The 25,679-nt window shown below is 44.0% G+C and overlaps 1 protein-coding gene across 4 annotated transcripts in view; it reads left to right on the forward strand.

Annotated features, from left to right (window-relative positions):
- The window catches only part of LOC139276258 (rho GTPase-activating protein 6), a 686,192-nt gene that overhangs the window by 560,076 nt on the left and 100,437 nt on the right, over positions 1-25,679 (forward strand). For all 4 annotated transcript variants that reach the window (XM_070893980.1, XM_070893981.1, XM_070893982.1 and 1 more), the window contains exon 3: positions 11,432-11,503. In XM_070893980.1, the coding sequence (XP_070750081.1) occupies positions 11,432-11,503 (72 nt within the window). The remainder of the gene's footprint in view (positions 1-11,431; positions 11,504-25,679) is intronic.

Below are 25,679 nucleotides of genomic sequence, written 5' to 3' on the forward strand. Positions count from 1 at the left end.
AGGAGAAGAGAAAATTGAAAGGGGACAGAGAGAGAGAATCGGAGGAAGGGAGAGAGAGAGAGAGAATTGGGGGGTGAGGGAGGCGAGGGAATCGGGGGGAGGTGGGGGGGAAGAGAGAGAGACGGTGAATCCGAGGGAGAGGGGGGAGAGCGACAGAGGGAATCAGATGTAGGGGGGCGAGGTAATCAGAGGGAGAGAGAGCTTGCATGGCAAGTGACATCATTGGACTGGATGCAATCCAGAAGTCACGACACTTTCATTATTCACTTCACACCCAATAAACCCATTTAAAATCAGTGACCCACACACAATGCCCTATCTGTGGAGGGGGTGGGGTGAGGAGGGTCGGCAGGGAAGGTCAGGAACTTGTTGGGGGGAGAAGGTTATGAATCCGGGGAAGGGGAACTTGGGCAGGGGACAGAAGGTCAGGAACTTGGGCGGAGGGGGGTGGCGTGGAAAGTAGGTCAGGAACTTGGGCGGGTGGGGGGGGGGGGCGGATGAAGTCAAGAACTTGGACGGTGGGGGCAGGAATGTGTTTGTGGGTGGGAGAAGGTATTAACCCACGGGTGAGCCCTGTCTGTTCCAAGTGAGCTCTGTTTTGTCTGGAGTAGGCAGTCAAAATGGCTCAAATTACTCTTTGCAAAATAACATTATGTAGGCAGGAAGGATCTAATTACACATTCTAGAGAAACTGCTGGCTGTGTCTTGTCCTCCAAAGGGACCAATCAGGACTTATCATCCAAGGGGACCAATCGGAGCTTTTGATGTTGCGAATAAAACACGTCCTTTTAAGCCAGTGCAAAGTGATTGAGATGTGAATATTTATTTGTCTAGTTCTGCAGTTTTTAAAGTTCTTTGGGCTAGAATTTCCTCTAGGATCATCCATTTAATGCCTGTTTTGGTCAAAAATGTAAATTACCGCCCTTTTCACCTCCTGATTATCAACGGTGGGTAATTTCGGTTTAAGATTACTGCCGGCGTTGCTGCAAATCGCCTGTCCACATTTACTGCCCAGAAATTGGCCAAAATTCTCCCCCCTCCCCCAACGCTAATTTCACTAATTTTCACCAAAAAGTATTTTTAATGGCCCGCTACTGCCCGTTATCGCTCCGATCACAACCACCCATTTTTAAAGTACCTACCTGACTTGGGCCCAGCGTTATGCAAGATTAATATTGCCAGCTGGGATACAAACTTCATTGAGTGGAGATTACTAGCAACTTTTCACCGTCATAACAGGCTGGCTGATCACTCCAGCTGTTCCATCTTCTCCAATTTATTTTAAATCACAAAGCCAGAAACTTTAAAAGAGCAGTCAACTAGACATTAATCTGACCGTAAATGGTCACCAACACCATGACCTGCAACAGCGCAGCTCAAACAAGGCACTGTTCCAGCAGGGAAACTTCAGGTATTTTTGTGTTTTACTCTTCTGTCCTACTCTTTGCGCTTGTGCAGGGTCACCCTTGACCCCGAAATTGCGGGAGAATGACTGCGCATGCGCAGAGAAGATTTTCCGTCCATTTCTGCTGTGGTTCTGCTTCTCTTACTAAAGGTAAGGAGATCGGCGAGTTTTCTCCCGTTTTCGTAGCCCGCTCCAGCCCTCTATCGCTAGGCTTCGCCAATGCCGTCATCGATGTCCCAAAAACTGCGGGAGCGCGCACCAGCGGTATTCCGGCAGTTCAAAAGATGCAACCACCGGAATACCGCTAAGGATCCGGCACTAGCGATCGGAGGGGAAATTCTAGCCCATGGACTCTGACATATTGATGGGACCTGAGAATGTGGTATGCACTAATTCAGAGGGCTGTAGGTGTAGAATTCAATGAGGTGTTTAAAAAGAAAGAACATCCATTTATAAAGCATCTTTGACAACCTAAGTATTTTTTTTAAGTCCAGTCACTGTTGTAATGTAGGAAACACGGCAGTCAATTTGCGCACAGCAAAGTCCCACAAACAGCAATGTGATAATGACCGGATCATCTGTGTTTGGTGATGTTGGTTGAGCGTTAAACGTTGGCCAGGACACCGAGGAGAACTCACCCGGCATCCACTTGAGCAGGCAGACTGGGCCTAGGTTTAATGTCTCATTCCAGAGACGGCACCTCCGACAGTGCAGCGCCGGGTACTGTACCGGAAATGTCGGCCCGGATTAGGAATGGGGCTTGAAATCCACAACCTTCTGATGCGAAAGCAAGACATAACTGGCAAGTAAAGATTTTTAGAAACATGAGAACGAGTAGAGACTTGGAATTAAAAAGAAGATAGGGTTGCTACAACTGAAAAGAAAATAGTAGAGCAATCGATGACAGAGTTTACTCTTCTTTCTATGCTCTTGTGAACGGTTAGATTCAGTTTAAAGTGATGTACATTTTCCATCTGTTGGTGAAAACAAATTGGTCCAAATTCAAATGAAAAGCAGCATTGTTACAAGTGCTGGAAACCGAGCAAGTTTGTAGTAGAATCGTAAGAAGAATTCTACTTGACACGTTGTCCAGTCTTTTCTTACAACAGACATTGGCTGACCTGATGTGTACTTCCAGCACATTCTGTGAAAGGGATATTTGAGAAATTTTAAAGACCTTTTTCAGTTTACTGAATACACATTTTCTCCTCTGGTGTAACACCTTCTTGCGCAAGGATTTTTTTTTTCTGAAACGGTAAATATTTAAATGTTGTAGAGTAGAGTTTGAGGAATGCCTAGAACTTGAGAATGTGTCACATTAATGGTTTTTCAGCCATGTCTGCACAACACCAAATCAAAGAGAGTATGCAGACAACCCACTCCCAAGACTCTGCCAATGCATCTCCTCTCTTTAGCTCATAGTAGGAGGTACACAAGAATGACCCAAAGTAACTCGCTGTCTCCTCTACCCACTAACAGTCAACTGGGGTGTGCTTGTCCGCCCATTGCCAAAGATTGAGAACTCGCTATTTGGGTCAGATACTGGTTCACATACTGATAATGGAGTAACTCTTCTTTACTACTGAAAGGGTTAATTAGTTCATATGCATAATCAGGGCAGAAGGTTCACATCAGTGCTACATCCTGCTGTGATTTTAAGAGAGAACCCAACCCTGTGTTAAAATGCTGGTAATTCAGTACTAGCTAAATACAATCCTGATGTTTCTGTCAACATGCTCTGCTTCTTTCCAAAGTAATTCAGCAGGGAATTGTAAATTTTTCACAAGTGCAGTGATTAGCATTCTTAAGCTTGACCAAAAAATGACTCATCAGCAAATAGTTTTCCATTCCAGAAGGTTCCAGTTAGTGAACAGAGCCCTTCACTCCTCTCATAAAGGCTCTGCCTTGTATTGACGTCTGATTCCATCGGCAAAAGCAGTCCTCTGGTACCCTTCCTTGCCCAGGTGGTTATCCTTTGTGTGCCAGTCTAGATAATGAGTATCAGCAACACCACAGCTGACTCACTCTTATTACATTGACAGGTGATCTCCCCACATGCACACTTACTGACAAGCCACTTGCTAGTAATCGAGAACAGGAACCTGGCTAATTTATTTCACCTTTGCCCTTTCTACCCCAAGAATTGGCCTGGTTGAGACCAGCTAACTTCCCACAGTCAAGGGATCGAACTTGGGATCTTTCAGGGTTGACTTATTCTTTTGAAGGGATAATCTGCTCTGTCCGTGTTTGACAGATGTTCAGTCTGTTCAAAGCTGCCATCAAATAATTCATCATTTATATGCCTTACAGTTCACTAATGCTTCTTTAAAATCTTCAGCTTCAAGAATTTGCAATATTTATTTTTACTAATGCTGTGTGTGTTGTGAAATCCGTATTGAAGACATTGAAAAACATTCTTCATAACAATCTGGCTGGTAGACACTGAGCTGACATTAATCATCATGTGCTATAATGAGACAGATCTCCCAAAAAAACACTTTTTAGTTTAATATTGGGAGAGACTTATCTTCCAGTTGGGCCTTTGCCTAATGCCAATTGACAGGGGAGATATAGTATTTCATGGGAGTGTCGCAATCCTTTGACCAATCCTTAACCAATACCATAATGTATCTTGCCGTGACAGCAGTCTTGCATTCTGTAATATGGCACTGATTAATTAGTGATAATTAAAAGTCCAGTCATTCCTCTGATGACATTATTTCTTTAACATGAAGAATATCCGCACAAATATATACATACTGGGTGTATATACTTGAGGAAGGCAAATTTATTGTTCTTCCTCAGCAAATTGTACTGGATTATAAACACTTGCCAAGTAACAAGCACTCTGTCTACTTTTTCCAGGACTGAGATGAGCAGCATTGATGTGGAATATAATATTTACTGCACTTGTTTATAGTATGTGTAAACACTTTAGTATAGTTTTGGATACAGTATGCACAAGTGTGTGCTTACAAGTATGTCCTGCACCTATACAGTAACAGGTTAGCGATCCACTTCTGGTGGTTTAATCAAAATTCAACCTTACCCCTTCTAATTGGGTTCCTGCTTCAGTGAAGATATGTGGAGGTTGTCATTAAATGAGCGCAGTAACAGGTTGCATGATTTATGCTGTTTTCTCATGTAAGTAATTAACCGAGAAAGTTTGAAGGAGGAAAACCATTCAGCCCAGCAAATCTGCTCCCACCACAACCTGTACATGACTCGCAATCTTGGACCCACTAAAAAATGCAAAAGAACAGGGAGGTTATGCTTGAACTGTAGAGTACTGCGTGCAGTTCTGGTCACCACATTACAGGAAAAATGTGCTTGCACTAGCGAGGGTACAGGAGGAGATTTATGATGATGTTGCCAGGACTGGAGAATTTTAACTGAGGGAAGATTGGATAGGCTAGAGTTGTTTTCTTTGGAACAGGAGGCTGAGGGGAGATTTGATTGACGTGTATAAAAATATGAGGGGCCTAGATAGAGTGCACAGGAAGGACCTAGTTCCCCTTAGCAGAGAGGTCAATAACCAGGGGGCATAGATTTAAAGTAGTTGGTAGAAGGATTAGAGGAGAGTTGAGGAGAAATGTTTTCACCCAGAGGGTGGTGGGGGTCTGGAACTCATTGCCTGAAAGAGGGTAGCCACAGAAAGCATCATCAGATTTAAAACGTACTTGGATATGCATTTGAAGTGTCGTAACCTACAAGGTTACGGACCAAGAGCTGGTACGTGGGATTAGGCTGGATAGCTCTTTGTTGGTCGGCATGGACATGATGGACCGAATGGCCTCCTTCTGGGCTGTAATAATCAATGATTCTATGAACAGCAAAACTTGTTTGACTGTAATTTGCAGTCAGCAGCGAAGCAAAGGCATGCACCACTGGCTCCGAAGAAAGCTGCTATAAAGATCTTGCGATCTTTGGTGAGAAGTTTGGCTTTTTCGATGTGCAGTTGAGATCAGTGCAGTGCAATTCCATTGTGTGAGCTGCTGTGACATCAAGCTGTCAAAACAGCCAATTAGAATGCAGAATTCTCACAAACAGTGACCCAGGAAATAGTGAAGTTACTTTTATCCTGACTTTATAAAAATGTTGCAGAGAGCAAAGCAAAGATTGGGACTATCATATGGGGAAAAGGTAAACCTGAAATAAATATGAGAACACCTTTTTAAAAAGTATAATTTTTTTTACATTTTCTTGAATATTGTAATTTTAATCATTGTGGAGAACGGTTACACTCCACAAAATTAAAATTTGTTTTTCAGGGCCATAACATTTTTTTTTAAATAGTCAGTACACTGTTAAAACCCCATTTGCACCTAATCCAACAAGGTCTCCTTTTTAATGGTGTATTTAACAATGATATGACAGCAGAAAGGCCCAAGTTTTGATCAGTTTCACTGATTTCCCTGATTACACTGATTGCCGGCTATGAGATAGGACCTCAGCACAGCCAGTCTCGGAGCTGTGAATGACTGATTACAGCTTCAGGATTTCTACATTAGGAGGCAAATGCCCTAAATCCTGAAGTTGCAGTCAGTTTCAAAGGGGTAATAACAGCGAGTGCTGTTTGTTTGCCGTTTTTGTCCACTGCAGATTCCGGGCCGTTGAATCAGAAATTGAAATTTCCACTCTTTCTTCAAATTTTCCTCACCCAGTTTTACTCCCAACCATTCATTCCCTGGCCAGGGCGGATAAGTGGGTGAAATCTGCTCCTAGTTACTCCCTGCTGTGTGTAGTATGTGAGCACAGTCTGAGGTAACAGTCACTGTAATTTCTTTTTTGCACTATCCTGTTTGAAACACTGCTCTTGCCTTGTTTTTTCCCTCGACTGTGCAGTCACGAGGAGCATCATCAAGCGTGAATCATGTTCTACTGTATCAGATATATATCAAATAGTTATTGCTGTTACATAGAAAATAGGTGCAGGAGTAGGCCATTCGGCTCTTTGAGCCTGCACCACCATTCAACATGATTACGGCTGATCATTTTTGCAACTTCAGTACCCCATTCCTGCTTTCTCTCCATACTCCTTGATCCCTTTAGCCGTAAGGGCCACATCTAACTCCCTTTTTGAATATATCTAACGAACTGGCCTCAACAATTTTCTGTGGTAGAGAATTCCACAGGTTCACAGTTCTATGAGTGAAGAAATTTCTCCTCATCTCGGTCCTAAATGGCTTACCCCTTACCCTTAGACTGTGACCCCTGGTTCTGGACTTCCCCATCGGGAACATTCTTCCTGCATCCAACCTGTCCAATCCCGTCAGAATTTTATATGTTTCTATGAGATCCCTTCTCATTCTCCTAAATTTCAGTGAATATAAGCCTAGTCAATCCAGTCTCTCCTCATATGTAAGTCCTGCCATCCCAGGAATCAGTCTGGTGAACCTTCACTGTACTCCCTCAATAGCAAGAATGTCCTTCCTCAGATTAGGAGACCAAAACTGTACACAATATTCAAGTTGTGGCCTCGCCAAGGCCCTTTTTTTGCGTAAAAGAGTAACGAAGTATAAAGTGACCCATGAAACTGTCTAATTGGGGGATGGAAACCTACAACTCCCCCCCCCCCCCCCCCCCCCAGTATGGACTGGAGCATATAGTGGTTTTGTTACTGGACTTCAAATCCTACCACGGCAGCTAGGAATTTAAATTCAGTTAATGAAATAAGTCTGCAAGAAAAAGCTAGTGTCGGTAATGACTATAAAACTACTGGATTGTTGGAAAAACCTATCTGGTTCGCCAGTGTCCTTTATGGAAGAAAATCTGCCATTCTTGTCTGGTCTATATGTGACTCCAGACCCATAGCAATGTGGTTGACTCTTAACTGCTCTTTGAAATGGCCTAGCAAGCCACTCAGTTGTACCTGTACTACAAAGAAGTATACTGCACTGTGGAATACCTTCACCACATGGACTGCAGTGGTTCAAGAAGGCAGCTCAGCACCACCTCCTCCAGGGCAATTGGGGATGGGCAACAAATGCTGACCATGCCAGCGACGTCCACACCAACATGGTCTTAACTGTCCTCTGAAATGGCCTAGAAACCGAGTCAGTTCATGGCAACTAGGGATGGGCAATAAAATTTGTGCCCGAACTTAGTCAAAGCCAAGGCCCACCCAAGTGCCACCCAAAGGGCTGCCGAGAGACCGGGCGGTACTTTGCCAGAAAGATTCCTCTAAAAGAGATGGTAGTACCACCCGGCGGCAAAATAACAGCTTACGCCTTCAATCTGGGCGGCAGGCGGTATGAGCTTCCAAACTCGGAAGCAAATGCGATCCTCATCAAAGTGTCGCCGAGGAATGAGTCAGGCCCGGGGAGGGGAGACCTAAAAATAAAAATCTTTAAAAAACACTGCAATACCTTCAGGGGACCCCATACAGATAAATCGCTGGGGGGAAAAAAATTAAAAGATGTTCACGAACCTTTTTTTGCAGGTGGTCTTACTTACCGTCGGGATTAGACCTGCTCCACACAGCGGTCCTTCCCCCTACTGCCACCGATTCCCGCCCGGAGGAATCTGCCAGCTTGGCGGACGGGAGGACACTTGCGCGACTTGGCCGTCAGTGGGCGGTTCCCGGCGGTACTCCCCTCTCACCGACTGCAGATCTGGAGGAATCTGTCACTGAGGGGAGACCGCCGAAATAACTTGGCGGCAGTGGTCGGTAAGGCCACCAATTTCGGGCCCTATGTAATTGAAAGTAGATAGGAAGCATTAGATAAGAGTGACGGTGTTTTTCGTTGTGTTTAAATTAGTTGGATAAAAGCTATCGGTAAAGATGAAAAAATGAAAATCGATGGCTGTAGCTGCCAGGATTTTGATATCCCTTGCTTTGTTAGTACAGCAAATATTTTAAGGAACAGTCCGCTGGGAACCTTCAGGAAGTGGGGAGTTTTTGAGAGGTGAACAGTGACCTGTTTATTTTCCTGAGGCTTCAAAGGAACTATAGCAGCATGTGCAGCTCAGGCCCTTCTGAAGTTCAGATCAAAGAACCATAGAATTATACAGCACAGAAGGAGGCCATTCATCCCATTGTGTCCATGCTGGCTGTTTGAAAGATCTATCCAATTAGTCCCATTCCCCTGCCCTTTCCCCATAACCCTACAAATTTTTCCTTTTCAAGTGTATATACCCTTTTGAAAGATACAATTGGATCTGCTTCTTACCATCCTTTCAGGCAGTGAATTCCAGATCATAACTCACTGTAAAATAATTTCTCCTCCTCTCTTTTGATTCTTTTGCCAATTATCTTAATTGTGTATCCTCTAGTTACTGACCCTCCTGTCAGTGGAAACATTTTCTCCTTATTTACTCTATCAAAACCCTTCGTGATTTTGAACACCTATACCAAATCTCTGCTTAACCTTCTCTGCTGTAAGGAGAACAATCCCAACTTCTCTAGTCTTCTCAAGTCCTTCATCCCTGGTGCCATTCTGGTAAATCACATCTGCACCCTCCATGCATCGTGGATAAGAGTTTTTAAAAAAAATAGACAATCTGTCTCTTGGTATAGACACAATATTTTCATTTGCTGAGTAGTTTAGATCTACTTAGCGGTTTTGTAGTGCCCTCTTACCATGGTGAACTGGAAAGTTTTCAAGTGCCCAGGTTCTCGGATCTCAAAGAAACATTAGTACCCTGGGGTGATCAGGTGTTGGCGAGTTCAGAAATGCAGCAAACACTAGGTTTATAAAACGAGGGCCAAAATAGAGAATAACCGAGGATGTAACTTCAAAAATAGAGATGTATCGTTGAGTTTTAGCAGGAAACAGATGTCCGAATGCTGAGGGACTTATTTGTTGAGGAAAAAGCAACATAACTCTTCTGATAGAGGGTAAAAGTTAAAACAACTAAAAATATTTTAAATCTGAATAATAAAGTCAAATTTATATAAAGTGGAACTTTCTATGCTACTTATCTTGTTGATGGGAAAAGAAAGATGGCTGACAGAGGAACAGTGGGAGCGGGGAAAGACTCTGCAGCACTACCCATGGCCAGACCAGGCAACTGCAGCAGTCAGACTGCATCTCATGTATGTCACATAACATTGAAAAATCCTATTTGGACAGGTGTCACAGACAAACAGTTTACATAGGATTTTTCAGTCGAATGCTGGCAGAACATACACAGACATTGGGCTCAACTTTCCCCAGTGATTTGTGCCATTTTTTTGGCACAGGTTGCTTTTTTTGGCCTAAGTTTTTTTTTAAACAAAACAACTTTCCCCGATCAATTTGCACCAGCCTAACTCAGTAAGTTACGATTTTTTTAGATAATTTTTTTTCAGCGAAAGGGGGCGTAACCTGCCACCCGCACCAATTCTGGCCATTTAGGCAAGCTTAGCCAGCTGAGAGTTACTCCAGTTCTTTAGGCCAGCGTATGTAGAAAAACCTTCTGGTGAGTTAAGGAAATTGTTGCAGGTAAGTGCAGCAGATGCCAGGACAGCAGCAGCAGCAGGAGAGCTAAGAGAGGGGGAGGGGGGCGCGGAATACCTTTCGGGTATAGTTAGATGTAGGGACCGGGGAAGGAGAAGACCATTCGGCCTGGGATAGGTGCGGGGGAGTGGACCGGAAGGCCATTTGGCAGGGCTAGGCACGGAACCGGGAGGGAGGAGGCCACGTGGCCAGGGCTGGGTGTGGGGGACCGGACCCGGGAGGCCACTCAACCAGGGCGAGGTGCGGGGGAGCGGACCAGAAGGCCACGCGGCCAGGGCTAGGTGCGGAGAGTTGGACCGGGAGGCCCTTCGGCCTGGGATAGGAATGGGGATCGGCACTGCCATGGAGGGAGGGGGGCGCTTTAATAATTTAATGGAGGTAAGTTGCTGCAATGTATTTGTGCTTGTGAAGTGGCTGCAATGTATTTAAGGTGCTTGTGCAGGTTGCGAGCTGGCTTATATGTTTCACTCTCCAGTCTCAGCCTGCATTGTGTCCCTGGTTACCATAGCAACCCGATCTTTTTGGCGCAGATCAATGCTCCACCCCCAAAACTAAAGGACAGGCTTGGCTGTACCAAAATGAAGAAATCAAACTGGGAAACTTGTAATTTTTATTTTGGCGTACTTGGGCCCCAAAAAAAGGGGCGTAACTCAAGTACGCCAAAAAAAAGCTTTGGGGAAAATTGAGCCCAATACATCTATTATAAATAATGAAAAGATTATGGAAATGAATGCAATTGATTGATGATATGCTAGATTAAAATACTTTTGCGCTTGGAGGAGTGATCAAATTATTTTTGGAATTACAATCTTGAGAAAAACTGCGACAAAAACGAGTATTCATGGCGAGTTTTGGATTTGGTGTCTGGAATTTTTAAATCCAGTCACAATGCATAAAGAGTTTTAAAGCTATCTACAGCTAAATTCCTTCTCCCCAACCTAAATTAATATAAATATTGAGTTATGTTTAATTTTCACAAAGTTACAGACTTGAGCCACATAATTCAAAAATATAATGTGTGATTTAGTTCACTTGAGTGTTTAACAGACGGCTCCTTCTTAAATTGAATAGTCCGCTAATATAAATCCTGGAAATCCCGGTTGCTAATTTCAGGGGTATTAGTAAGTTGAGAGAATTGTTTTGGATCCTTTAGATCTAGGTTGGACCAATGTAGATCCCACAGCAGTAGGACAATGGAAGAAGAAAAGAATCACTCTGTAAAATGTTAATTTAAAATCATAGAAATTGAGCATAGATTCTTGTCCTTCAAGGTGGTAGAGGTCGTGGATTTGGGAGTTGTTGTTGAAGAAGCCTTGGTGAGTTGTTGCAGTGTTTCCTGTAGATGTACACACCACAGCCACAATTAATCTTAAAATATGGAAGCCAAAAAATCTAGAGTAAAGAAGGGAGAAGAGACTCAAACATTACATAGATCTTATGTGAATTTTTTTCTTAAAATATTTTGTTTTGAATTATTATCATGCAAGATGCGAATACTTTCTGGAGTTGGGCCTTAAATTTCCTGTACACTTATAGCAATCATTGTTTCAATAAACAAATTTTACATTTTGTTATTTTGTTATAGATGGACAAAAACGAAAGAAATCATTGAGACGGAAATTGGACTCACTGGGCAAGGAAAAGAACAAGGACAAAGGTGAGCGAGCAGTCAGTGCATTAGAAGTGAGTCCGAAATTTTAAAAGTCTCCTGGAACCAGAGAGGCTTCAACGCTTGAAAACCAAAGTCTTTGTAAACATCGCCATTTCAGAATAAAAAGCAAACCTTACCTGAGGCAGCGATGTAAAAGTAATCATCTCTATTTTCTACAGTTAGTTTCTGCTATGTGAGTTAAACTTAATTTAACTAGGGCCTAGGCAGCTGAAGGCACGGCTGCTAATGGTGGAGTTCAGAAAATTAGGGCCAGAATTAGAGGAGTGCAAAGATCTTGGAGGGTTGTAGGGCTGGAGGAGGTTAGAGATAGGGAGGCCAAGGAGGGATATGAAAATGAGGATGTGAATTTTTTAATCCGTGCGATCCATAACTCAGTAACAGACTGCAGCAGAGAGATTGTGAGTTTGTACTCAGGATGGTTTAATCTGGAAAGCTTGGATACCAGTTCCAAGGATGAGACAAGTGTTAATGCACAGTCAGACCATGTTGGTCCTTCTCAAGTTTCTCCGTGATTTTGTGGTACAACCTCCAATTCTATTCATACTGGATTTTTTAGTTGTTAACTGTTTTTCACGTTAATTTGAAATAGCTCCAATACAAACAAAGATTTTAAGGGGTATGGAAATAACAAGGGGAAACATCATATAAATATTGCAGTTTTGATATTGTCAAAGGAAACATTACATTGCCATGTGTGATAATATCAAACTAATTACTTTGGTTGCAACAGGGTCAGTGATGTAATGTCATCAGCTTTGCAAGTATGTTCAAATTCAGGAAGTCCAGATGATACAAGCCCTTTAAATGAATCTTGCTAACGAGTCCTAATTTGAATACTCAAATTAAAAACCAGTCACAAGAAACGAGAATTTATAAATAGTATAATAGCTCTGTTACACACACATTAATTGCACAAATTTGAAGGGTAAAGGCTTTTTTTTTTTGTATACTTTGTCCTAAGAAAAAAAAAAAATGCCCTTTGGATTTTATAGTTTTTCAACAGTGGTGGTGAATTACCTAGTCAGTAAAAATTGGGGGAAAAACATATAGCCATCAAGGCATTATGCTCTATCGGTATCTGGTGATATAAAACAAGAAAGAATATTGTCAGGTGAAGCTCCCAGCACCAGAGAAACCCAATAATCATAAACATAGTGGCCCTGTCACACAGAGGGCTTTATAGGCTGCAGAAGAAATGGACGTTAAGCAGGACACAAAGGATCAACAGAAAGATTTTGGGGTGAACAAATGTTCAAAGGGATGGGTTTTGAAGGAGGAGGTAGTATTTAGGGAGAAAGTTCTAGAAGGCAGTGATGTAGAAACTGAAAGATCAGCCACCAGTAGTGGAGCAGAAAGTAACTCTGGAGTGGAGGGTCCGTGTAGGGATGGATCGCTAAAAGACAACACTTGAGGTCGGGTGGACTGAGGGTATGGAGGGAGGTAAAAGTGAGTACAATGATCTTGAAGTCAAATATCTTGGGACAAGAGAAGGCAGTGCCGATCAGTAAGGATTGGGGTGATGGGAGAGGGTGACTTCATGCAGGTTGCAGTATTCTGAATGAGGTGAGCACACTTGAGTGACCAAAGTGTTTTGCATGCCTTTTCGAATAAAGAAAATGTAACTCTTGGGCACAGTCCTTGACAATCGTTAAATGAGACAAATTATTGAAGGAGTGATCTTGTGCTTCAGCTGTTGTGTGTTGACATGTTTGTGGCTCGGACTCCTTGAAGGGTTAAGGGAGTAAAAGAGTCTGCTGACCATTTAGTGTGACGAGCCTCACCAGGGACTGCTCTGATGATGAGTGCCAACATGGAAAGTTCCGTAACACTAGCTCATTGGCCTTTCTACTTATCGGCTAATACTTAAAGATCTGAAACCATATTCATTGAGCGCTCTACAGGTCTGTATCAAGGAGACCGGATTTGTTGACTCGAGTGATTCTATTTGAGAACATGGGATTTGTACTTCCCTAACCCACTTCCTCTTAATACGCATAAGCTTGAGTAATTTATTGACTTAAAATGTATTTAATAAGTTTGTTAAAAAATGGCAACTCATTGCGTTAAAAGTTATGGGGGAAAAATTCTGACATTAACTGGGGATGCACATTAATTAGTCCTGTGGAATACAGGTGATGAATGTTATCGCCATATGGAGCCTCAAGTGACATCATTACAATCTCGCGAAAGATCCTTCACACACATCTGCACGAATAGAATAGTTTTGTTGATTAATCCTGTTGCCGAGTCTGCTGGCATCGCATTAAGAATAAATTTGGAGTGCTCAGAGAACAGCCATAGAATAGAATGAACGAGCAGTTTCCTACTTTATTAGTGTGGAGAGTTGCTTTAATTCCAATGGAAATGGTATCACACAATTTTCATTTTTATTTTGTCTTGACTACATTTAAAAGGTCATCTCTGTCAGACACATCTGAATCAGATCATGATTTGTCTTGCCCCTTTCATCCCTGGCTCAGGTTATGAATTTTTAATTGATTCTTGGGACATTGGCATCGCTGACGAGGCTTGCATTTATTGCAAAACCTAGTTGCCCTTGAGAAAGTGGTGATGAGCCGCCTTCTTGAAACGTTGCAGACTATGTGGTGAAGGTATTCCCACAATGCTGTTGGGTTGTGATTTGCAGGATTTTGACCCATCAACGAAATAAGGAATGGCGATATATGCCTATTTGTCGCGCCCTTTCAACACCTGGTTCAGTTAATGCAGAAAGTTTCTTCAGTATCTTATTTTTTGAATGACTATTGAAATAAAAAGGAAAAATATAAATGATGGAGTCATGACAAGTTATTGGAGTGAAGTATTAGAGTCTTTAGATAGAATGGGAGAGACCTTAATATTTTGGTTATTATTTAAAAAGCCATTGTTCTACTATAATTTTTTTAACATAATTTTAAAATTAGAGCGAGGTCATTCAGGAACAAAATCAGGAAATTTTCAAGACTCAGATCATTATATTTTTGTCGGTTAAGGGTATCTAGGGATTATGGGCCCAAGTTTCGAGCCGCGCCTAGAACGGCGCAGTCCTGACCTGGACGCCCGTTTTTCGTGCCACAAAGTGCACCTAAAAAAACCCTCCAGATTCTCCACCTTCCTGCAGGTCCTCTGGCCCTCGGCGCGGTGCAGCAGGAGCTGTAGGGGGCGGAGCCAGGTCCCTGCACTGAAAACAGTGCCGGGACCTCTGCACATGCGCGCTACAGTGGGCACGCATGTTCAGTAGCTCCAGGCGCCCGAAACTGTGTGGGAGGGGCCCGAAGCACGCAGCCCCTAGCTCTGGCCAAATGGCCTCACTGGGACTGCGTGAATAAGGCTCCTCCCACGGCCAGCTCCTGCTTCCACCCGACCTGACTCGACTCGACTCCCGCTTCCCGGCTCCAGACCCGACCCGACCCGACCCGACTCCCGCTCCCTCCCCTTCCACCCGACTCGACTCGACTCCCGCTTCCCGCCCCCCGCCTCCAGACCCGACCCGACTCCCGCTCCCCTGCCCCCCGCCTCCGGACCCGACCCGACTCCCGCTCCTTTTCCCCCCCCCCCATCTCCTTTCCCCCCCCCATCTCCTTTTCCCCCCCCCCATCTCCTTTTCCCCCCCCCCATCTCCTTTCACCCCCCCCCCATCTCCTTTCCCCCCCCCCATCTCCTTTCCCCCCCCCATCTCCTTTCCCCCCCCCATCTCCTTTCCCCCCCCCCATCTCCTTTTCCCCCCATCTCCTTTTCCCCCCATCTCCTTTTCCCCCCATCTCCTTTTCCCCCCCCCATCTCCTTTTCCCCCCCATCTCCTTTTTCCCCCCCATCTCCTTTTTCCCCCCCATCTCCTTTCCCCCCCCATCTCCTTTCCCCCCCCCCATCTCCTTTCCCCCCCCCCATCTCCTTTCCCCCCCCCCATCTCCTTCCCCCCCCCATCTCCTTTCCCCCCCCCATCTCCTTCCCCCCCCCCATCTCCTTTCCCCCCCCCATCTCCTTTCCCCCCCCCATCTCCTTTCCCCCCCCCCCATCTCCTTTCTCCCCCCCCCCATCTCCTTTCCCCCCCCCCCATCTCCTTTCCCCCCCCCCCATCTCCTTTCCCCACCCCCATCTCCTCCCCCAGCTCCCCCCCTCTCTCCCTCTACCCCCCTCCTCCCCCTCCCCTCGCTGTCAGAAACACAGACACTGACAGGCAGAGAATGAGAGACACACACAGAGAGATAGAGGCACACTGAGGGGGGCATCCCAGCACGCTGTTGGAGGGCTCGCGGTGCTGCAGTCGGTAAGTAGAAAATGTTTTATTAATTTTTTTTGATTGATTTATTGGTTGATTTATTGATGTATTTATCATTTATTATTGATGATGGCTCTTTATTTGTAAAACTGAAGTGTTTAATGTTTGTAAACTTCCCTTTAAACCCCCCCCCCCCATTCCCTACGCCTGATTTGTAACCTGCGCCTGATTTTCTAAAGTGTAGACAAGGTTTTTTCGAGCGTACAAAAATCTTCACTTACTCCATTCTAAGTTAGTTTGGAGTAAGTTTTCACTGACGAAACTTTGAAAACAGGCGTAAGTGGCCGGACACGCCCCCTTTTGGAAAAAACATTCTGTTCCAAAGTGAAACTGTTCTAACTGACTAGAACTGGAGCAAACTAAATGACGAGAATTCAAATTTCTAAGATACTCCGTTCTACACCAGTTGCTCCTAAAAATCAGGAGCAAATCATGTGGAAACTTGGGGCTATAGAGCTATGGAATTGAGATATAGATCAACCATGATCTAATTAAATGACGGAGCAGGCTTCAGGGGCTGAATGACCGATTCCTGTTCCTGTGTTCCTCATTTACATTCGTGATGATACAAATACAATTGCATGAAGAAGCTGAATCTAACTCCAATTTGGTGGCACTGTCTACTTCAATCCACCACAGATGGGGAGCAGTAATGCCAACCGCACCATCTCATAAATCATGAGACAAACTCTTTAAAAATCATGAGATTTGATAAGAAATCATGACTGGTTGTTTTTTTTCCCAGACATAAACCAGTATAGATAGACAGCTCATTTATAAACCTCATTTAGTGGTATTATTTGATCTCTGACAGGTCACAGCGCTTTACAAAAATTATATTACTCCATCTGAAAATGCTTTACAAAAAACTTTTTAAAAATCCTACCCGTTATCACCACCCCTCGCCTAGTGCTCTATACAACCACACACAATGCAGTTCCTGCAGCTGCCAACCAAAGCTTCCCGCGCATAAAAACTCATCCCTCCAAAACCCTAGCCTGTCCATCCAACTTTAATTTGAACTATAAAATCAATTAAATCATAGAAATGATAGCAGTGATGGAGACTATTTTCTCCATTGTGCCATATTATGGCGCTAATCTTTGAACTGGTATTATCCTAATCCCATTTCCTTTGCATTTATTCCTTTTCAAATACTTATCCAATTTCCTTCTAAGTAATGTTACAGTGCCTATTACAATAACTACTTCTGGTAAAGCACCCTCTGTTCCAACAAGCCTGTGTAAGAACATTTCTAACTTTGTCTTTGATACTAATAATTACAATTGTTACCAATTCACCAAAAAATCTTTCCCTTTTTACCCTCTCAAAACTGTTCATAATTTTGAAAACCCCTTATTAGATTCCTCTTTAACCTGGAGTGAGAAAACCTCTCATTTATTTGAAGCTTGTACATGGCACCAGATTTCAGTGCCCACGACCTGGGCTCCTACCTCACATGGCACAACACTCAGTGCTGCTGGAGTCCGGTGCCTGCCGGTCTCTCCATAATACTGTACCCTTCATAAACCGCAGTACTCTAAGGTTTCAATAATTGACTTTGTTCCAAAAAACGATAGGCTCTACTCTTACTGGAAAATACATTTGACGATAAAGCTCCACCATCCTCGGTTCCTTTGCTCCCCCACCTCGTGCTCCAGCATCTTCGCAGTGCCTCTCCATTATCACTAAACCTCAAGAAAACCAGCACAAGACGAACAAAGCACAGTTAAGCTAAATTACAGCCCATAATTATTTACACGGCTTGTGTGCAACTTTATTGGTCTCATTGGAAGTTCTAAAACTAATGCTTCCTACAGTTGCAAAATTCTGTCAAACTATTTTAGCAGTGAAGTATGTATAAATGTTGATTGAGCTCATCACCATTGTGAAGCACAAATAGTTTTAAAGTCTGACTGTATTATGAAATAATTGATGCTAAATGTAATTTTGCAGTATGTAATGTGAACAGTGCACTGCAATCATTGTGTGCAGTGTACTCATTTTGCTAATAACGTGGCTGTAAAAAAACCATTGCATTTATATAGTGGTTTTCACAACTTTAGGAAGTCCCACGGCACTTTACAGCCAGTGAAGTACTTTGGAAGTGTAGTCACTGTTGTAATGTAGGAAACGTGCAACCAACCTGCACACAGCAAACTCCCACAAACTGCAATGTGTTAATAACCAGCTACACTGTATTGGTGATGGTGGCTGCAGGATAAATATTGGTCAGGACACAGGTAGAACTCCCCCGCTCTTGTAATAGATCTTTTACGTCCACCTGAGAGGGCAGACGGGGCCTCGGTTTAACGTCTCATCCGAAAGATGACACCTCCGACAATGCAGCATTCCTCCAGCACTGCAGTGGAGTGTCGGCCTAGATTTATGTGCTCAAGTCTCTCTGGACTGAGACGTGAACTCAACCTTCTGACACACAGGCGAGAGTGAGACCGCTGCTCTGTACTCATTATCACGGCTGTTCAACATCATCCTGACATCACAGATGCAATGTGTGCACGCCTTTAGATTTTTTTTGGAAAGAAAATAGGTTTTGGGGCCTTTTCCTCAAATCTGAAAGAAATTAATTTTGTTTTGAGCAATTTTTTTTCAAGCCCAAAAAATTTATTGCAAATGGGTTTAAAATTGATTTTAAATGCCACTTCCCTTCATGTTTGAGCAAGGTGGATAAGAAGGAACCAGTGGATGTGGTTTATTTGGATTTCCAGAAGGAATTCGATAAGGTGCCACCATAAAAGGTTACTGCACAAGATAAAAATTTATGGGGGTGGGGGTAATATATTAGCATGGATAGAGGATTGGCTAACAGAAAACAGAGTCAGGATAAATGGGTAATTTTCTGGTGGGCAAACAGTGACTAGTGGGATGTGGCAGGGATCGGTGCTGGCCTATATTAATGACTTGGATGAAGGGACAGAGTGTAATGTAGCCAAGTTTGCTGATGATACAAAGAGGGTGGGAAAGCAAACTGTGAGGAGGACACAAAAAATCTGCAAAAGGACATAGACAGGCTAAGTGAGTGGGCAAAAATCTGGCAGATGGATTATAATGTGGGAAAATGTGAAGTTATCCACTTTGGCAGTAAAAATAGAAAAGCAAATTACAATTTAAATGGAGAAAAATTGCAAAGTGCTGCAGTACAGAGGGACCTGGGGGTCCTTGTGCATAAAACACAAAAAGTTGGTATGCAGGTACAGCAAGTAATCAGGAAGGCAAATGGAATATGTTGGCCTTTATTGCAAGGGGAATAGAATATAAAAGCAGAGAAGTCCTGCTACAACTGTACAGGTATTGGTAAGGCCACGCCTAGAGTACTGCGTACAATTTTAGGCTCGGTATTTAAGGAAGGTTCACTAGGTTGATTCTGGAGATGAGAGGGTTGACTTACAAAGATAGAAACATAGAAACAAAGAAAATAGGTGCAGGAGTAGGCAGTTCGGCCCTTCGAGCCTGCACCACCATTCAATAAGATCACGGCTGATCATTCACCTCAGTACCCCTTTCCTGCTTTCTCTCCATAACCCTTGATCCCTTTAGCCATCAGGGCCATATCTAACTCCCTCTTGAATATATCTAATGAACTGGCATCACCAACTCTCTGCAGTCGAGAATTCCAGAGGTTAACAACTCTGAGTGAAGAGGTTTCTCCTCATCTCGGTCCTAAATGGCTTACCCATTATCCTTAGACTGCGTGACCCCTGGTTTTGGACTTCCCCAACATCGGGAACATTCTTACTACATCTAACCTATCCAATCCCGTCAGAATTTTATATGTTTCAATGAGATCCCCTGTCATTCTTCTAAATTCTAGTGAATATAAGCCTAATCAATCCAGTCTTTCTCCATATGTTAGTCCTGCCATCCTGGAAATCAGTCTGGTGAACCTTCGCTGCACTCCCTCAATAGCAAGTATGTCCTTCCTCAGACTAGGGTGAAGCATGAAGACTGATACAAAGTAATCATTTTACATTTCTGCCATACCTAGTGAGTCCTTTGTAACCCACCCTTCAGTGGCCCAAGTGGACTCAATTTTCCCCAATGCAGTTTTTTGTGTATTTCAAGAGTTACCCCATCCAAAAAAAGTAACTTGCAAAGTTTTCCTGTTCTAATTTTTGAAATTGGTGCCGCACAACCTGTCCTTTAGCTTTTGGGGGTGGAGCCTCATGTCTGCACCGAAAAAACTATGCCTCCCCCGGCCACCATCCCTTCTGCGAATGCACAAAAAAAAAAATGTTTTTTACGTAACTACTATGGCCGTGCATGCCCAGTACAGCACCCGGTCTGCATTCATACATTTTTAAAGAGCCAGTTGTGTGTGTGAGAACTTTAATTCTCGTTGGAAAAATTGGAGCTGCAATACAAGATGCAACGCGGCGCAAGGATCAAGAATTTCTTACAGGACAAAGAAGAGGCACTAGTTACTGTAATTGAGGCCAGATGACACGAGCTGGACACCAGCAGAGGTCATATAAAAGTTTCACCAAAAGAAGTGAAGAAACGCTGGAACCAACTTGTAGAAGACCACCCCGAGGTCTGGAGGCTAGTGCAAATAGAAGTGGCAGGACCTTGGTCAAGTAGTTAGTGTAAGTAATATTTTCATTTATTCACTGGAATTGCAATTGTAAATGTGACCATCTGTATGTCCCACCTCGCAGAAAGACACCCTCTCTTAAAAAGTTATATTATCATCTTTGCAGAGAAGGTGACAGACAGCAAAAGAGAAATAACGCGAACAGAAGGAGGCCCGGCAAACCTGCACCCACTGTGACACCCTTGAAAGACAGGGTCGCTGCTTTGATGGGTCCTGCCTGGAGAAAAGCAATCACCATTGCACAAGCTGGGCCCACACTCGAGGGAGAGGGTAAGTCCTGCAAATTCCACATTCTGGCTTTGCTAAAAGTCAAGTAATGTGCGGGCTAGCCATGCTTCGGTTCATGGGGATGTCTCCATCAGATACGCTTCGGTTGATGCAATGTGCTATCATTCATCGTGGTCCTTCAAATCAGCCTGCTGCCTGCACTGTGTGAGGCTACTCATGCCACCCACCCTGCCCCCTCCTCTGCTGCTAACCATTTGTCTGTTCTGTTATATTTTTCAGAACTTGAGGCCAACCCGGACGAGGCTGAAGCCGATGCAGAAGAAGATTCAGATGCGGCGAGCCTGAGCAGGAGAACATCTTCCAATCCCATCTTCCAGACCAAGTGGGTGAGGGGAGGAGTAGGTGGGGGGGAGAATGAAGTCCCCACTGGTTGTACTCACTCTAGAGGTGGTGCAGGTGCCGCCCATTGAGGTGCCAGCCCCTTTCCTGAGTGGTATGAGTGTTGGGACATTCCATGGTTTGACACAGTCTGAGGCTGCGGGTCCCAGTGGGATGCAGCGAGCCACACCCAGGGTGAGGAGGAGAAGGAGAGCTCAACAGCGCTCTCCTGAAGTGCAGAATCTAACAGATGTGGCAATGAGTGCGGAGAGCATTGACCTTAAGCGATCACTCCTGGACACCATTAGTGAGGTGGGTGATGAGTTATCGGGATTGTCGGGAGAAGTAACAACACTCTCATGAGAAATGGGAACACTGTCCGGGCACATGAGGGAGCGAATGTCGCCAGTAGCTGATACACTGTTGGTCAACATGAGGGAGAGAATGTTGGAGTTAGCTGCTGCAATAAGGGAATACGCCCGGATCCTGCGGCCATTGTCAGAATCAACTGCCACCCCCATTCCAATCCCCAACCCAGCCTCTGAAGAGGCCCAAGCTGGGTCTTCCACGTTACTGCCTGCCCATGCCCCCCATCAAGAAATGCGCATTACCCGAGATGCTCGACAGAATAAACTTGGTACCAACCTGAGAAACGCTGTGTCACTGCCTGCGGGCGGGCGTGGCGTCACCAAGACCAAGCGCAGCGGGCGGTCTTAGAATAAGGTGTAGGAGAGATGGGTGCAGCCTGTTATTATTGTTGTTACTGTTGTAACTGTTCTCAAATTAAAATTTTTTTGTAAGTGATGTAAGTCTACAAGTTTAAAGGTTTGTAAGTGATAAAGTTTTTAAGTGATCTTAACTGAAAACTTTAAAGTTTGATACAAGAATATTTTTATTAAAGTTAAGTACAAACAAGTGTTAAACTTTTGAATAAAATATATTTGAAATTATAACAATCATTTCCATTATTTGTTCCATTATTAACACAACTTTTTGAACTAAAGAATCATTTCCATTATTTGTTCCATTAACACAACACAACATTACAGAACAGCTCCAAATAGTTGGAATAGTTGCCGCTGAGCCTTCAGGCAGCAAAGAGTTCACGGATGAGCTGCTGGCGCAAGGCTCAAGCAATAGTTAAAGGGGCACGATGGCCCGCCCTCCTCCACCGTCGGGCTCCGGGTTCAGGTAGTCGCATGGCTTCCTCATCCTCGTCGTCCTCCTCCTGCTCGACATTTGCATCTTCCTCCTCCTCATCAGCTACTCTCACCTCCGGTGGGTCTTCTGCTACTAGCTGCTGCTGCCTCATGATGGTTAAGTTATGCAGCATGCAGCACACAACAGTGAACTGACTGACAATCTCAGGGGAGTATTGCAAGTAGCCTCCGTAATGGTCCAGGCATCGGAAACACTGCTTCAAGATGCCAATGGTCCTCTTTATTATGCTGTGCGTCGCAATGTGCGACATGTTGTATTCCCGGTCAGCTTCTGTCCAGGTTACACATAGGGGCGTCATGAGCCAGGTGGCGAGGCTGTACTCTTTATTTCCCAGCAGCCAGCTCTGCCCTTCTGGCTGCTGTTGAAACATGGATGAGCGCATCATGGGTGCTCCCAGGGTATCTCGCATCAACTGATATGATGTGATGCATATCGTCACAGACGAGCTGCACATTCACAGAGTGAAAGCCTTTTCTCTTCCTGTACATCTCGGAATCCTCCGGAGATGCTCACAAGGTGATGTGGGTACAATCAATGCAGCCCTGTACCTTTGGGAAGCCAGCAATCCTGGAGAAGCCCACAGTCCTGTCACGCATTGCCTGGCCAGTCATGGGGAACTTTATGTAGTCATTCCTCCGGGCATATAATGTAGCAGTCACCTGCCGAATGCAGATATGTGTTGCATGTTGAGAAATGGCGCACATATTCCCAGTTGTGGCCTGGAATGATCCAGATGCATAAAATGAAAGCACAGCTTTCATTTGAACTGACAAAGCAGTCCTCCTGACACTTCTAGGGTGTAGATCTGCTTTTACTAACTCAGAACTCAGTTACAACTTCTTTGCGAAAATGCAACCTTCTCACACAGTCTGCATCACTCAGGTGCAGGTATGAGCGCCTGTCTCGATATACCCAATGTGGGTAAGGTCTACTGCCCATCATCCTATGTGCTCTGATGTTCCTCATTCGATTATGTCTAATCAGTCTTCTCCTCCGCAGCACCATCATGCAGAAGGCTTGCATGAGAAATGACATTGTCAATATTGTCCCCATAATTAAATTTTAGCTTTGCAAGAAATTTGAAACAGCACGACAAAGGACTCGAACCTTCTATTCTCTCTCTCTCCCCAAGGTCGACGCTCTAGTATGGACCCTTGTCTGCGCATGCGCAATAGGCTTGCTTAGAACGGGAAGCTAGGCATTCAATGAAGACACTTGGGGCAATGAAGTCTCATGCAATTCTTTTCATTTTTGATTTTTTTTTTCAAAGTACCATCCCACCTCTGATCGAATGTCTCCTCACCGGGCTCGAGGGTGGGCCAGCAGAATCGATCCCTCGACCAGACATGGGCTCAGCGTCCACCACCCCCCCCCCAGGCTTCTTTTGAAGCTGCTGTATGTCTAAGGGTTCTCATCCTTTCAATTCAGCTTCCACTCCCTCCCACCACCCTGTCCCCTGTCTCCCCCCCCCCCCCCCCCCCACCCAGGCTTCTTCTGAACCTGAACCCGTGTGTCTGGGCGAGGGAGCGATTCTGCCGGCCGACGCTTCGATCCTCGAGCCCGGTGAGGAGACGTTTGGTGGTGGTGTGGTAGTTTGAGAAAAATCAAAAATTAAAGAATTGCATTAGACTTCCATTTTCTCCCTTTTGACTTTGAAAAAATTAAGCTCCATGACGCCTATTCTTCGTCTTCTTGACTCCCTCCAAAACGTCGCATAAAAACAATGGCGTCTTTCTGCATCAAATTTTTAATGTGGGCTGGTTTTTCTTAAGTGCCCAGAAAGTTTTTTGCGAGTGGTTATAGACGCCGTCCCAGGAATAATGTAAGTTGGCCAAACTTGCTTAAATCTGAAAAACTGCCGCAGACATCAGGTTACGCCCCCAATAACACATCAAAAACTAACCTAAAATAATTGTAACTAACTGAGTTACGCTGGCGCAGAAACTTTGAGGAAACTTGAAGATTTTTATTTACGCCAAAAAAAGCGGCTCAAGCCAAAAAACAGCGCAGATAACTGGGGAAAATTGAGCCCACAGTCTTTGATAGTTCTCTGACTCTTCACATAACTAAAAAAGCTCTTCCCAGTACTGCCACAGTTGTCTACACTCCTTTTTTCCATTAGCCTTTATCCAAGTCACTGTTTGGTCTTTTTGAAGATACAAGAAAATATTGAACCACAACCAGATTTCATACAGGAGTCCACGGATGATTTCTGTTTTGTGCAAACATAAGCGGGCCCAACATTATATTGGCATTGGTAAAGTATTGAAATGTACCAATATGCGCTGTAAAATGTGGGTGGTATTGGTGGAGAGTCAGTATTTATATTGATTAAATTTGTACACCTTATGTCCAGCTTTCATTGAACCGTGATGTCTGTTGTATCGAGTCCGAGAGGTAATGTCTTGCCTTTAATTTTATAAAGGCAAAGCTTCATCCAGACATTTTTACGTAATGCAGTACATTCTGTACTTATAATGATGTAACAGATGGACTATAATGAGATGTCTGAAACTTAGTAAGACGATAATAAATTAATTTAGCAATCCCACATGCCAGTGTAAGTGCTAATTAAGATGTAGATGCAATTGGTAATTGCAAATAGAAACCTGAACACTACACCTTTTTGTACTTTAGTAATTCAGGCTATAATTGTAGACAAAGTACTGGGTTGAAGAATACTTGCAGTTGTAGAACCTCCTGTCATTGGTGTCAACTGTCTTTCATTTATTGCCGACCTGATGACCTTGTACAATTGCCGTGAGGCACTGAGAATGAAAGTGAATGATGGCATCACATAGCAGATGATGTCATTGTGTTAGATGTTGCTAACAACACTCAAAGCTTTGCCCAACAACCAGCTATCCCCGTCACTGGGAACGATGAAGCCTCTTTAAAACACGGCAGAATGGGCAAGTTGTATAGTCTGCAGCACAAATGAATTTACAGTGTAGTCGATGATGCTGGGAGAGCTCCATTTTACTGATGTGTTGGAGCTTTGTTAGCAGGAGAATGTTTATGCTATGGAGTGAGGTTTTTAATAGCTGGGAATAGTTGACATTTGAAACTAAGCCCACAGTTACTTTGCAATGCTTATTTATCAATTTAATAGTAACAGTAGAAAGTGAATTTCTGATGAGAGCGGTGGTGAGAACTCTCAACTCATGTGAGCTGGATCTGATATAGTGTCCAAGAGGGGAAAGGTCAGCATTGTGAGTCACTGCTCCTCTTTAGCCTCCTATTTTATTGTTGAAGTTGAACTTTCTACCAATAAGGTTGGAGTCTATATACTGCAAATGAGTGAGGGAACATCAGTGCACCCTTGGCATTGCCCACAATAGGAAGAGATTCTCACTGTCCCTGTTAACATGAATTTATAAATCATTGCTTAGGCGTCAGCTGCAATATTGTGTCCAATTCTGGGCACCACACTTTAGAAAGAA

This window comes from Pristiophorus japonicus, chromosome 11, assembly GCF_044704955.1.
Source record: "Pristiophorus japonicus isolate sPriJap1 chromosome 11, sPriJap1.hap1, whole genome shotgun sequence".
Classification (NCBI taxonomy): domain Eukaryota; kingdom Metazoa; phylum Chordata; class Chondrichthyes; family Pristiophoridae; genus Pristiophorus; species Pristiophorus japonicus.